This window comes from Fistularia commersonii, chromosome 2, assembly GCF_037954325.1.
Source record: "Fistularia commersonii isolate RoL2024-O1a breed Wild chromosome 2, RoL_Fcom_v1.0, whole genome shotgun sequence".
In the NCBI taxonomy this organism is placed as follows: Eukaryota; Metazoa; Chordata; class Actinopteri; order Syngnathiformes; family Fistulariidae; genus Fistularia; species Fistularia commersonii.
Genome location: NC_141285.1, coordinates 11177440 through 11193645, shown reverse-complemented (window position 1 = coordinate 11193645; position 16206 = coordinate 11177440). Strand labels below are relative to the sequence as shown.

Here is a 16206-nt window from a genome sequence, read left to right as displayed (position 1 = left end):
AAAACATTTTTCTGTTTTAGATCTGTCTTTTTTTTTAATAGCATGTAAATGTTTCTCAATGTGCAATCCAGGTCAATGACTGCAGAGGAAAGTAATGTATAAAAACTGCCTACTCCCCCAAATACTATAAGCCTTGAAGAAGAATATCAAAGTTATGTAGTTAGTTATTAATATACTTCAGTTAATATCCTGTCCAACTGAAAACATTGACATGAAATAGTAATAAAGGAGGCCAAAACCCAAGGCGGAAAAGAGCAAGATGGCATGCTGTGATGAAGGAAAACACTTCAGCTGGCATCATGGCTTGTGATGTGGTTGCCCCCCCAGAATGACTCAGTAATAAATTAAAGACTGACCTCTACAGTTCCTATAACCTACAACCTCACATTATGTTCGTAAACAACTGTTTTTAAACTGTTAGATCATCAATTAAATAACGTTATATCCCTTGAATTGCTAATGGTTTCCCTCTGTGACAGACACAGCTTATTGTTTTGTTTCTTCATAGTCATGGCAGGATGTAGGGAAGTTATCCACTGACAGCGCTTGTAAATGGCGATTGTGATAACTGGAGAACAACAGCTCCAGATTCTCATCTCAGAGCACTAATATGATGAGACGGGTGCTGGGAGCACGGGGCCAGACAATATAATTAAGGTCTCTCCTCTGAATGTAATCTTTCTGGAAAAAAGCCTGAGCAGGGAGCAGGACAGATGATGGGAGCACACAGGGAACAAAACACTCTCCATCTGGGAGCTGCAAGATGAAGGCCTGAGAGTCACTATTCCGTTGGGGAGGTGGAGATGGAAAAGTGAGGTAAATGGGAGGTAATGGCAGGCTGGTGAAGCCAGCCTCTTTTGGGTCCCCAGCTATTCAACTCAATCCTCAATGGAGCCGCCATCAGAGCTGGTGACTGCTCCTGGCCCCCAAAAGAAGATGATGGCATAAAGGGGGTTGGGAATTGAGAGTGTGAGAGCCAGAAAGGCTAGTGGGGGTGTGAAGATAACAGATGTTTGTTTATTTCATATTCAGCAATGAGGGGCTGTAAACAGGGTTTATCAGTGGCTGCAATGTATTGTGGAATATTTAAGTTCTCGAGGACGAACTGAGGACCATGAATTCCCATTTGAATATCAAGTATTTTGTAAAACATCAGTTTATGGTATTACTGACAAGTATTGGATCTGTTTCAATAATTTTAAGGCAATCCATAGACACTTGTTTTACCAACTGTCAGCATAAATTCTCACTGTAGTCTCCCAAAAGGCAGTACAGGTATATAGAGTATCTGTATTTTTGAAGGCGCCACCTGCCTAAGCCTGGCAATTTCTTATACTACTGCCTCGAGATATCTTGCAGATGTTTCAGAGGATACACAAGGCAGTGATGATGTCGGTTCAACACAGATGGTCAGTAAGGTAGGGATGGTGATTTCACAAAATACACAAAGTCATGGAATAGAGTTAATGGAGAAAAACAGGATATTAATTATTAATCAGGCTTGACTCAAAGCTGCAGTGGGTAACAAATAAAAGGTAAGAATGTGGAAAAAAAATGTCACAATGTCGAGACCGTTAACGTACCTTGAAAAATGACAGACATTTTCTTCTTGTAGATCGCAAAGTCTGTTTCAAGGAAGACACAGAAAATAACCCGTGTGATCTGTAAGGAAACATAAGACAGAAAAATGTTGTAGACATTAACATGAAGTAGTTTAGATACTACACCTACAGTGCAAGATAGAGAATACCTTCATGAAGAAATTAATTTGGTACCAACACAATCAAAATCAAAATTCCCACAAGCTAGTGCATTTGTTATTTTGTTAACATCTATTTGTTAACATCTGTTAGCAAATATTACATCAGAACAAACATTTTTGAACGGGTGCACTGGCAAGAGCAAAGCAGTAAGGAGTACCACATTAAGTGCAACAACATGATATTACAAAATTAATGAGGAATTCAGAATGATTTTAGAAATTAAAAAAAACATGACAATAAACATTTTTGATTCTGCTTCTAGAGGCAATAAAGCCACAATTAACGGAAATGCAGGGAAAAAAAATTGATGGAGTCAAAATATTTGATGATGTTTGTATTGAAATCTCGCATAGTTTTATGACTCATTTATGTTAAAAACCTTAAACTGAAACTCAAGTTGAATGACTCACTTTTGTTTTTATTTGCCATAAAGAGCCATAAATAAGCAGGCCCATTAATATATGTCTTTATGAGAGAAAAACTGCAGTTGGCAACAAGAAAAGATAGACACATCACAAACCAATAGAAAATAATGAATAATTACAAAAGATTACAAAACAGCAAAAAAGACAATGTAAGAAAACTAAAAAGACACACTACATGTCTTCCAATTCTTACAATTTTCAGTCAAACATGTTTTGAAATCTGGTCTTTCTGTGTGCTTACAACTGGTTTTGATGTTCAAAAGATTCCAGTAGAAACAGCAAAAAAAGATACTCTCATATTTTGTATTTCCATTGTTATAACATGCCAGAACAGAATCAGCTGTTTAAGGAATGCAGAGAAAGAGGTCACATCCTCCATTTCTTCTCCTCTTACTGTAGTTTCTGAGTAAGTTTCTGTGTGAGCATTAGTCCTAGGGATGCATTACACATAGTGGCAGCAGAAAATTGGTTGACTGAATAATGGTGATTTTACACAACAGCGATAATGGTAGCTATCTACCTTCACAGTGAAATCTCCCTCAATACATGAAAGTGCTGTTATGGCTGAAGAACCTGAGCTCCCTTACTTTAGTTCCATCTCTGACCCTTCCTGACACACAAGAGGTTGATTCGAATAGACCCCATCTGGTGTTCATACAGACATATATCTATTAATAGTTAATGACCCATGCTTCAGTGTAAGTGTTAGGAGCTGAATCCAGGATGGTACTACTTTACCTTCCTCGCCATCTTGGGTGGGCTTTGTTCATAGAATGCACACTTACTCACTCACTGCCTCAGAAAAGGAGCAAGAAAGTTTCCCCTCCTTTAAATCCACTGGGTTACTGACAAACAGATTGCATGAAAAGTGATAATGTGTCAAGAAAGTGCATTTGACTCGATGCTGCAGGATCACAAGAAACAGCATGATAATATCTTTTTTGTTCAAGTTGAATATGTTTGACTATGCTTGCCCCGGACAATGCAACTACTGTATATTTAAGGCTTCAAGATATTGTAGCAATAGCAAAAAACAAGTGCTTGGATCATATGAACACAAGATTTAAAAAAACAAACAAAACAAAATCTACAATGTCTACCTTTCCCTGCTTTTTTAAATTTCTGATAGTCAAGATAATGATTTAACATTTAGATGACTAATAAGTCAAAATGACTGTGTTGCAGGCTTTTATTTCTTTAAGTGGGGGCTCTTACCCCATAGATCAAAACCATGTCTTATTTCAGCTAGACAAAGGGGTAAGTGTAAAGCATTGACATTCTGTTTGAATCTCTACAAATGCTGCTGGCCACGGTTTCCTGACAGTACTGAATGAATTGAATTCAACAAAACGGTGATCTTTGACATTCCATAAAATTAAAGTTCGCTGGTATGCATTCCAAAGAGCACTCAATGACTATGAACAAGCAAATGGTAAAAGTTGGAGAGCATAAGACTAGATAGATAATTTCTATCTGTTTATGTTGGGGAACAATAATGTGCACTGTAACATGGGGAATGATTCATTAAATAATAGCTTTTTTTTTTTACATAAGTAGGATTGTCCATTTTTAAATGAACATTAATAATAATGATTGGAAAATCATTTAAATCCACTGTAGATTTGGGAGAAGTGTTAATATTTTGCTATGATGTGTGTGCGCGTGTGAAAGTGTACATGGGTGTGTGTTCATGCCCTTTATTGCCATCGAGACTGAAAAAGTTAATGGAAGACTAATTAGAAAGCTGGGATCCCTGCATGTGAGTCTGCCTTGTCATTATTCAATCCTGATTGGATGGCCTTTGCCAAAGGGTGAGAGATATATTATTGCGACCCTGGTTGCATATGGTAGGGATAGTCATCTGGACACAGACGTGTTCTGCACATTAAGTTTAGAGACTGTGTAGTTGGTTTGACCTGTCACTCTTTGAGCTCTATTGAGTGAGAAGCCAGCCGACTCAGGGGAAATTTGGGATTTCAGAGGAGTTGAAAGTTGGGTATAAAAAGTATTGTTCCTCCATATGAAGTAGAACTAAATAGGATTATTTGAATGTTTTTATCTAAACTAAACAAGAAGAATTTCAGAGACTTGTTTATTATTGATAATGCTGTAATCACAGTGATCGGAGTAGTTGTGATATTTATTTCATTTTTAAATCACACAAGTGTAACATCTGAAACAGTCACTAAATTATTTTTCCTTTTCTGGTATTAGTACATGATGGCACAAGTCTTTTTCAAAAAGTTTTCCAACAGATATTTGACAAATATGCAGGGGCTAGCTGATCTTTCAAAACCCACAAAAGAACAACTTCTATAAATGCCTAAACAGATATATCGAAGGGGGAAAAGCACAGATACTCACTCAAAAATGGATGAAACATTTTTGGATTAGATTATTAAATAGTTTATAAACAGTTGAACATTTGCAAAATGCTCTTTACCAACAGCTCTTACTTTCAGGATATTGAATCCTTATTTTTGAATTCTCAATGCTCAGCCTACTAACCAATTTGGCTAGCATCACTCATGTGATTCATGTCCTGGCTACAACGGGCTCACTCATAACATGAGAGGGTGCATGCTAGCTTTTAATTTTTCTCATTACTTCTTCCCTAACAGAACATTTTAATGCAGCCAGTTAAAAACAAATATGTATCAATTGTACTATAGGTGTGAACATGCAACAGGATGGTTTGAATGGTGATGCTGGGGGGTTCAAATGACTTTCATTAGAGCTGCAAATAAAATGCAAGCAATAGTCTGATTCTGTTAGTTTTGTGGACACTGACCAAGTGTCAGTGAAAATGTTTTCACAGTTCGTGTGAGGGAAATTGTAATATATGTATATCTGAGGCTCATCATTCTGGTACAGACTCACTGGGTGCCCCAGACTCCTCCTGGCCGGGTAACAGATGAGCTGTCATAGTTGGCCACCCATGCCCATAATTGTATTGAGTGCACTGCCAGCAGAAACACACACACACACACACACACACACACACACACACACACACACACACACACACACACACACACACACACACACACACACACATACTTTTGCTACTTGCATTTCCCTCTTGATTCTGTCAAAAACAATAACAGGGGCAGGTTGTCGTAGCATGTCTGCTCCACCTGGAGCCAGAAACCAATATAGAGCTTTGCCTTTGTGCACTGTGTTGCCTTGGTAAAGAAACACCGGTTGATGCCATCCATGACATTAGCTCTTTCTCATCTTTCAAAGAAAGTACATGACATTGTTCACAAATCAAGCAACTTCAAGAAATCATGACTGAGAGAGAAATATGTCCCTGTTGAGCAGACCTGGGCATTTCATGGCGCGGGGGCCAATTGTGGACCAGTGGGTGTCCCTCAAGGGCCTGGGTGAGGTCAATCAGAACATGAATGAAAAAAAAAAATATTCTGTTCATGTTTTACAAGTGTGCTGCTTTCCTTTTTTTTTTTATTTGTCCGACCATCCAACACCGTTCAGATGGCCCTGTGTAAAAATGATTTTCCCACCCCTGCTGTAGAGCAAAGTCTAAGAGATGCATCATCAAAGCTATAATCAGAAACTGCTTGTCTCCTTTGTTGTCAGAAGCACTGGATTAGATAAAGGGTACACTTGGAGGCAGGTGGACCACATCCAAGAATTATTGCTGACATAATTACACACACCTGCCTCCCCTTCACTGTGAGCACACACAGTATGTGGCTTGAAAAAGCAAAGGATGAACTCAGTGAGGGTCCGACAGGCAACCGTAGTCAGAGCTATGTAAACACTCAACCACAAATAAACATTCAGAGATCTTTCATGGCCGTGACAACACAGCACAGCAACTCAGAGCCGCTGCTTAAAATCCGCTATCACTATGACATCCCTTGTGTCCACTCCCTTTAACAGAGGTAGAGATTAAAAAGACGACATGGCTGACAGCAGCAGCCAAGCACCGGGACCTGCTACACAGGTAAAGCTGTGAGCAGCTCCTCCATTTGACTTTGATTGACCTCAAACTGAAACTCCACCTGCAGCAAGATGGTGAATTATCATTTCAAAAGGAGTCCACAGAAAAGGTTATCCCTTTGAACAAAACGCCTCCATCCATACATCAAAGGGAGAGCCTTACAGTGGCTTTGAGAAACTATGGTTACGACCAAAGCCTGGAGGAAAGTGCCGGACTCCAATTCTCACTTTCTGAAGATGGTCGATGTTGGATGAAAACTTAATCCCGATAAGGGCAATACGATGGTTAATGGAGTAAGCTTGATAATGTTTAACAGACAACCGACATCGGTGAATGCTTATGTACAAAATTATACATGAGTTCTCAGCACAGTGTAACAAAATTGTGTGATAAAATTCTAGTAATTTGCCTGGGTATTTCATCAGTACAAAACATCACAAGGCTACTTCTAATGTAGTGCTGAATATAAATCCTTTCAACAGGAAAATTCTGTCTTGATGAATTGGAAAAGTATATAAGATAAAATATAAGCAATGTGTATGTTAATTCAACAAAAGCGGTATCCCTTACATTTTTTCAAGCATGAGAGACGAATTGGAGTAAAGCATGCTTGAGGCATAGAGCATTTTTGTTCACGTTTTCAAAAATGGAGCAGCTGCTGCTAGCTTCATCCTCCCCCAGCAGATGTACAATGAAAAAAAGCACAAAATTGTTTGAGCAGGAAAAATTCACAATTCATTTATCATAAAGTAATCAACTATTTTTTCACATCTAATCCTTCTGAAAGAGGAGTGTGGGATTTTAAAATTTTTAACAACACTTTTCTCTGGAACACTTTTGACAACACTAAACAGTCTGGAAATAGTTTAAGTGGCTGTTTTTATCCAACAAGTGATACTCAAAGTGAGGAAAAATGTCAAAAACATCTCAAAAAACACTACAATTACTACTAACATCAAGAAAAGAAACAAGATTTTTTAGTAAAGGCAATTCTATGATAGTAATAAAAAATCTTTTTCACCACCAATACAACTTGCAAGTATCAAGAGACCTCATGGGAAACATAAAGCTGAAGCATGTTAGTAAGCTATGGTGCAATAGAGCCTCTGACAAATTTGTCAATTAATATGGGTAGTGAAATGATGGAATACTTGTACTGGGTCTATGGGGATTTTTTGGAGTGAGAAGGAGAAAGATTCTGCAATTTTCAAATCATAAAGATGAGAGGAAGTGCAGGTGTGGACAAGATCAGAGGGGAATTATGAAGGAAGGACTAATATGAAGGTTGTATCTATGATCCATGGTTGGATTGGTAATAATCTGACCTCTGAACTCAATTTAATGAGAATCTGACCAAATGATAGTTCTGGTGCAACATGTTCAAAAACTGCCTTCTTTACAGAATTGGACCCTTTTTTCTAATTTATTGTTACTTACAGTCATTCAAATCAATGTCATACTTGAATCTATTGCATCTTTTGAATTTTTAAAAATAAAATAGAGTGGCCATTTTTTGTCAATTCAATCTGTCAAGGCACTGCAAAATATGTTTCAGGAATATGAATATACACAGCCAATAACTAAACAGCAAATTGGTCTGAATCATACGCAGGAGCATGAACCAAAAATACACTACATGGCCAAAAGTATTCTCTTACCAGCCTTGACTCGCCTATGAACTTAAGTGACATCCCATTCCTAATCCATAGGGTTCAATATGATGTCGGTCTGCCCTTTGCAGCTTCAACTCTTCTGGGAAGGCTCTCCACATGGTTCAAAGAGTGTGTTTATGGGAATTTTTGACCATTCTTCCAGATGTTGGATGAGAAGGCCTGGCTCTCAGACTCCACTCTAATTCATCCCAAAGGTGTTCTATCGGGTTGAAGTCAGGACTCTGTTCAGGCCAGTCAAGTTCATCCACACCAGACTCCCTCATCCATGCCTTTATGGACCTTGTTTTGTGCACTGGTGCACAGTCATGCTGGAAAAGGAAGGGCAAGCTCCAAACTGTTCCTGCAAAGTTGGGATCATGGAATTGTCCAAAAGGTCTAGGTATGCTGAAGCTTTCAAGAGTTCTTTTCACTGTATCTAAGGGGCCAAGCCCCTGAAAAACAACCTTGCACCATAATCCCACCTCCATCAAACTTCACACTTGGCAAAATGTAGTCAGACAAGTACCGTTCTCCTGGCAACCACCAAACCAGACTCGTCCATCAGTTTGCCAGATAGAGAAGCACAATTTGTCACTCCAGAGCATGTCCACTGCTCTAGAGTGTTGTGCTTTACACCACTGCATCCGACGCTTTGCATCGCACTTGGTGATGTGTGGCTTCGATGCAGCTGCTCGGCCATGGAAACCCATTCTAGTAGCTCTCTGCACACTGTTCTTGAGCTAAAGTGAAAGCCACATGAAATTTGGAGGTCTGTAACTATTGACTCTGCAGAAAATTGGTGACCTCTTGGCTCAATGCGCCTCAGCATCCACTGACCCTGCTCCGTCAGTTTACGTGGCCTATCACTGTGTGGCTGAGTCCTTGTTCTTATAATACAGCTGACAGTTGACTGTGGAATATTTAGGAGCGAGGAAATTTCACAACTAGATTTATTGCACAGGTGGCATCCTATCACAGTTTCACACTGGAATTCACAAAGCTCCTGAGAGCGACCCGTTCTTTCACAAATGTTAAAAACAGCCTGCATGCCTAAGTGCTTGATTTTATACACCTGCGGCCATGGAAGTGATTGGAACATCTGATTTTGTTTATTTGGATGGGTGAGCTTTTGGCCATATAGTGTATGTTTTCTGCAACTAGTTGAACTGCTTTAATAATGCAGCCTCAGGGCAGCACGGGCTGATGTCTCCCTGGGCCAGCCTCGGGAGGGAAGGGCCAGTGTCTCCATGACACGGTCCAAAGCCTGGATAAATGCAAAGGGTTATGACAGGAAGGACGTGGGGCGTAAAACTTTTGCCAAAACCAAACATGCGAATCAAACCTAATAATCACATACCAGATTGGTTGAGGCCCGGGTTAACAACACCCGCCATTGGCAACGATTACCTACAGGAAACTGGACTACTGTAGGTCAAAGAAGGATAGGAGGAAGGCGTGTTCGGAAGAAGAGAGAGAAGAGGAAAGGCAAGAGTCTAGGACTGAGATTAGGGACTTTGAATATTGGGACTATGAAAGGAAAAAGTAGAGAGTTGGTCAACGTGATGAACAGAGGGAAAGTTGATACTCTGTGTGTCTAGGAGACCAGGTGGAAAGGTATTAAGGCCAGAAGCTTAGGAGCAGGCTTTAAGTTATGCTATCATGGTACTGAAAAGAAGAGAAATGGAGAAAGAGTTACAGTATCTTGAGGGAGGAGTTTGATAGGAATGTTCTGGAGGTAACGAGTCTGAAACGGGACACTGAAGGTGGGATGCTCAATGTTGTTGGTGGCTATGCGCCACAGGCGGGATGTGAGTTTGAGGAGAAGTTCTGGAATGAGCTTGATGACGTGATGCATGATATCCCCAGAGATGAGAGAGATGTACTGGTAATTGGTGCAGACTTCAATGGGCATGTTGGTGCAGGCAATATAGGGGATGAAGAAGTGATCGTCAGATTTGGTATACAGGATAGGAATGCAGAGGGACAGCTGGTGGTTAACTTTGCAAAAAGAATGGAAATGGCTGTAGTGAAGACTTTTTTCCAGAAAAGACAGGAACATAGGGTAACTTATAAGAGCAGAGGTAGCAGCACACAGATAGACTACATCTTGTATAGACGAGGTAACATGAAAGAGATCAATGATTGCAAAGTAGTTGTAGGTGAGAGCATAGCTAGACAGCATTGGGTGATGGTTTGTAGGATGACTCTAGTGATAAGAAAGATCAAGAGGACAAAGGCAGAGCAGAGGACTAAGCGATGGAAGCTGAAAAAGGGAGGGGTGAGGAGTTGAGAAAGGCTCTGGATGGTCAGGGAGAGCTTCCACATGATTGGACAACTACCGCTCGTGTTGTCAGGGAGACAGGTAGGAGAGTACTTGGTGTTATCTAGAAGGAAAGTAGATAAGGAGACTTGGTGGTGGAATGAGGAAGTGCAGGAGTATGTACGGAGAAAGTGGTTAACAAAGAAGAAGTGGGACACTGAGAGGACTGAAGAGAACAGATAGGAGTAAAGGGAAATACAACGTAGGGTAAAGATAGAGGTAGAAAAGGCAAAACAAAAGGTGTACGATACTTGTACACTCGGTTGGACAGTAAAGAGGGAGAGAATGATCTATGCAGGTTGGCGAAATGCAGAGATAAAGATGGAAAGGATGTACAACAGGTCCAAGTGATTAAGGATAGAGAGGGAAATGTATTTAAAGATGCTAGAGGAGTAATGGGAAGATAGAAAGGGCACTTTGACGAGCTGATAAACGTGGAAAATGAAAGAGGCAAGGGTAGAAGAAGACCACAGAATTATAGACCACAAATTAGCAGAGATTAGTAAAAGTGAAGTGAGGTAGACATTGAAGAGGATGAAGTGTGGAAAGGAAGTAGGTCCTGATGATTTACCTGTGGAGGTATGGAAGTGTTTAGGACAGGGGTCGGCAACCCGCGGCTCCAGAGCCGTATGCGGCTCTTTCATCCTTACACTATGGCTCTGAGTGGCTTGGGAAAATAAATTATGAGTATTTAATTGAAGTGTATTTTATTTGTGTTAGTTCTTTTTTTTATATTTTAGTTCTAAATTGGAAGATTGTTGTGATCTTGAAATATTAAAAAAAAATTATATTTATAAAATATACGTCACACTCCCGAAAACCGGTATACCCGCCAAGACGCCGTCAATTTGTCGAGATTTTCAACCACAAGTAGGTAAATTTGAAAATGCAATACATACAGCGGTACCTTTATTTAAGACGTCAAAAAGTAACTGCGGCTCCCAGTGTTTTTCTTTGCCGTGGAAACCGGGTCCAAATGGCTCTTTGGGTGTCAAAGGTTGCCGACCCCTGGTTTAGGAGAGGCAGTGGTAGAGTTTCTGACTAGATAATTCAACATGATCTGAGAGAGTGAGAAGATGTGAAGAATGGAGAAGACGTGTGATGGTGCCAATTTTTAAGAATTAGGGGGATATGCAGAATTGCAGCAACTATAGAGGGATAAAGTTGATGAGCCATACAATGAAGTTATGGGAAAGAGTAGTGGAAACTAGACCGAGAGCAGAAGTCAGCATTTGTGAACAGGGTTAGGGGTAGATGGCGAAAGTTGATTCGCTGTGGGAACCCCAGAAGGGAAAAGCCGAAAGGAGAAGAAGTTGAACTGGTTTAATAAATCAAAATGCTAAATATATAACCTGCCTTGTAAATACTCACTTCAAAAGCCCATATATGCAATGTCATACCAGTCAAAATGTAAGGAACTTGAGCTAAAAAGCCTCAGTGGATGGGACATTGTTGAAATTACAAGTATTTCAAGGCAACTTCACGTCTTTGCTTAGGACACCAAAATGAGCAGCATGGAGGTATAACGGGGTATTCAGGGTCATTTTATTGTATCTCTTGACACGGTCATTATTCATCGCATTTGCCAAGGAAAAAACTAATGATTTTTTATGGATCTAAATACCTCTCTCTATACACAGATAATTTCTCCATTTTCATTTTTCTTTTCCTTTGAGGGAAGCCCCGCAGTTGGTGGTAAAGAAGTATTAATCAGGATGTCATTTTGACATCTGACCCTAAAGTATTTCAACCTATCTTCAAAAGGTTGTGTACCAAATATATCAATGTCTCCTTGCCAGTATCTTTCAGTGCTCCTCTGAATGAATTAGTTTATTCAGTTTAGCTACTATGAATTAACTTCATTTTTTTGAAACCTTTCCAATGTCTGAATTGACCACCACAAGACAGTATTTAAGTGTCAGGTTGCAGAGTTAAGACATCTGACACAAAAAGATGTAAGGTGCTGTTTTTCCTCTTCTGATCTCTAGCTTCAGTTAAGGTTTAACCTGTGCACAGGTTGACAAATCTAGTACATTTTTTATTTTTTTCTCTTTGTAATAAGCTTACACCTCTTCGGGCTAAAAAGAAGCGGAACTCAGCTTTCAGTGAGGGAAGTGAATTTGTGTAACCAGATACAAAAAAACCTGAATCTTCTCTGTACTGGCAACTTATAGCTTTAAAACTTTATTACACATGCCTAGTAGAAACAATTCATATGCAATTAGGGCAAACTCTTTGGGTCCAATGACAAAAACCTGTGTGTAGGGGGGTATTCTGACAAAATCTGCAGGTAAGCGTGGAGGGAAGCAAGATACCAAATTTGTCTCATTTATGATATATATTGTGCATACACGATTTGAAGTAGTCATTGCATGTGTGTCTGTGTGCTTTGGCACATTCACTTTCCTCTTTCTGGGGCATGTCAGCCCTTTCTGCGTTTGATGTTTGAGAGGGCTTACTGGGAGACAATATGCAGTGTGATCCAGCAATGCCTCTCCAGTTTGAGGACAATACAATAGCTGCCAGACAAATGGGAATCCAATCAGAGCTCCCCAAAGTACAAATTGCATAATGGTATTTTAACCTACCCTGTTTATGAAAGTAATTGAATAAGATTTTCCCTATCAGGGCCAAGGAAAAGACAAGGGGAGGCACCAGTGACCTATAATTATCAAACAAACATTTCTCCAGGAAAAGGGATAAACTAGAACTACTGGCAGTCAAACCATGCCTTTGCCCCATGGCTGCTTATTAACTGCACTTCAGCCATGCAACCCACTCAAGTATAGACTGTGTTCTCATGTAGATGAGTGTGGGTGTGTGTGTGTGTGTGTGTGGGCTGTGTTTTCACTCCTCTGCAGGCTTTCCTCAAATGTGGAGGTTTTTTTTTCCTGGCTGGTGTCAGCTGTCATGAGGTCAGGAGAAACATGCATTAGAAAGTGAACTGCTATACATTCGCTTTTATATGCCCAAGCTATTGTTCATTGCTTATTTTGTTTCAGCTAAGCCAAAGCAGAATGATCACATAATGGTCAGGAAGAAATATCAAAGTTTTATAACTTTGCTCCTCTTTACTCAGCATTAGAACTGATACATAACTGATACATATCAGGACAAGGTTATTGACACCTACTCGGCTTTCAAACACCATCAGTTAACTAATCTTCATTAATAATTCATTCTTGAATTGACACATCTTGCATTGCAGAGCAGAGAAATCTGAACAGTTTGATATTTTATCGGGATTTTTCTGTGACAATGAAGAATATCTCGGGAGGCTTTAGATATTACAAAATATTAAAAAGATGAATATAAATACAAAGGATGAAACTGTCATGTTACTGACATTTTTTTTATAATCAAAATGCTAGTTTTCAATTTGATAGCAATAACTGTGAAGTTGAAGCAGATCTTTCCATGACTGAAGAATGTGGACATAAAATTAGTTTGTATGTCAGAGGAGGATGTAGAAAATAGGGTTAGATGAAGGCGTATGGTTTGCTTTGGCGACCCCTGAAGGCAGCAGCCGAAAGGAAAAGAAAAAGGTACATGACGTAAGAACGAAGACTTAAAATGGGTATAAAACATACAAAAACAATAACACAGATAAAATGATCGAGAACAATACCATATCTTTGTGTGCATTAAAAAAGACAGTAAACCTACTGGAAGAGCTGCTGTTCGGCATAAATTTAATACAGTTCCCGCGATCAGCTAATCACATCTCCAACATCTCTATTCAAATGTGTTTAGGCAATGTCAGAAATTTTTAGCACTATGGCGGACTGGCATGAAGTACAATGCATTTTGAGGGTTGAGGAGATGAGAAATTAGCATGAAAGCAAAGACAGCACATCACTTTATAGGGAATCTAATGCATTAATAAATATTACATGGATGCATTAATATTTTTCAGCAAAAGAAAATAGCAACAGCAAAAGTAAAATGTGAGTTCATTGTCAGTTTTTTTTTGTTTTATTTGTGATGCTGTTACTGGTAGGAGCACAATCATAGAAAGTGCCAGTAGGTGTTTGTTCTGGAGATGGGAGGCTGATTAGATACTCTAAATATAATTGGCTGACAGGGTTTATTGCATGGTAATCAACTGAGGAAGAGTGAAACCATGCAAGTATGTGTAAATGACTGTCATCCAGTGCAGTCTTCTCTTTAAAGATGTAAAACATTTGAATAATGGAATATTCAGCAGCTTCAAGGCACAGTTATGGTATGTTCCCCTTCCATGACATAATGGATACAGCTGGCCTTATGTTTCTCACACATGGATGCCTGAGCTTTATCAAAAACAATTTTGGAAGAAGAATGGTGTGTGAGGCTATACTACAAAAACATACATATTTTTTCTTAGCAAAGTACAGCCAGTTACCAATTTGCTCTGTAATCCTTTCCTTATATTCTTTGGAGTCCATAAACAGGAATCCCAATATGCCACTATCGCAGGCCAACCGTCCAACTGTGTGATGTAGACAATTGAATTTTTTTTTACATGTGGGGCTTTTAAGGTTACTGTGAGGCAATTGTAGTTCACATTCTTACATTGAAGCACCTATATGTGTAATCAGGCTTCAACGGAAGCAACCTTCATCTATTTCACATTTTTTTTTGTAATTTCAAGGATATGGACTTCTATTGTAGGTATTATGATGATCGTGATAAAATAATCTCTTGTAGGGAGGAATCGGGGTCACCATGTTGTCAAGCTGAATTACTTAACTCTTTCAAGGGCTACTGTGGGACTTTCTAAGATATTGATTTCAAGGCAGGAAATGATCAAACACATGCTGGTGATCTACATGACCTTCCTTTGATGTAAAGAGCATTTTGTAAAGAAGCTATGGCTAAATCTTTGTGGATTTAAAATAGCAGATTTTTTTTTCCCTTATCTTTCAGTCTGGCAGAGTGATTGATTATCACTGCAGCAGGTAAGGGAAGAGAGGCCGTTCTCCTGGCTCCACAGAGTGCTTGAATTCTGCTCTAAATCTACAGTAGGTATTATACAGCATTACCAGTGTGTGCTTATGCAGGTTTGCAGTGCTGCAACATCTTTGAATTCACATGCTACTGAGCCAGAGCTTTGGCCAATTAAAAGAAAGAAGGGCCCCTTAAAGGACGCTCCAAACTGACAATGGAAAACAATAAATTTGGTTTGACTAATTAAAAGGTTCTACAATATAAATGTGTAATGTATCAAAAACTTGCTGCCCTGTACCTCAAAACAAAACAAAACAAAACAAAACAAAACAAAACAAAACAAAACAAAATCTACAACAAAAAGAGCACTCCAAAAGATCCCCTCCAGTAATAATGAAATAGCTTAGCTCTGTCTAATAAGCATAGTTAGTGAGATAAAGTACTGTGCTCAACTTTTATGAACCAAAGCAGTTACTTCTGGGAATATTAAATAAAACCATAAAAAACAGAAATGGCTTCGAATATCTCCATCAAGATTGTTATCTTATTTCCTACAAGACCTGTAACAAGTACTGTATCATATTACTTTCACTTTTCTAGTAATCTGTTGTTCAGTCACATTCAAATACCCATTCTGTTACATACATTTGTGTGCAGAGTAGCAGTTTATTATCGAAATAATAATGTGACAGAATTTCCAAGCTTTCTTTTCATGCTGATATTTTGCCTCCTTTCACTGTGAGGTGCTAGTAAAAATGTTTCTTTCTTGAGGGCTTGAGGAAGTGGGAAAGCAGTTTATTGGCAGGTGTGAAGGTGTCCGCCAAAGACAACAAATGGCTGACATTCGCATACTTGGACTTAAAAAAGCCACAGCTATGAAACCGATCTGGTATGTATGTTCTGTTTAGTGTATGGGCTGTTTTCTGTTGAATAGTCTGCGATAAAATGACCTGAGTTACGGATCATGATCATGGAAAATGTAGCTCAAAATATCTTTCATCTAATGGTTTTAGCAAGGGTACATACATTTCATTTCCAAAGGTAGCGGTTGTTATATAACAAGTTTAAGTACTTTTGGTTTACATCAGAACGTCTTCATAAACTGGGTAGAGTTGTTCAGCCAGCCTCCAATTTTTATTCACAGCATCCA

The 16206-nt window shown here is 39.2% G+C and overlaps 1 protein-coding gene across 3 annotated transcripts in view; it reads right to left on the bottom strand.

Moving 5' to 3' along the window:
• The window catches only part of macrod2 (mono-ADP ribosylhydrolase 2), a 412763-nt gene that overhangs the window by 33651 nt on the left and 362906 nt on the right, over nt 1-16206 (bottom strand). For all 3 annotated transcript variants that reach the window (XM_086167072.1, XM_086167081.1, XM_086167089.1), the window contains exon 9: nt 1584-1662. In XM_086167072.1, coding sequence (XP_086023198.1) covers nt 1584-1662 — 79 coding nt within the window. The remainder of the gene's footprint in view (nt 1-1583; nt 1663-16206) is intronic.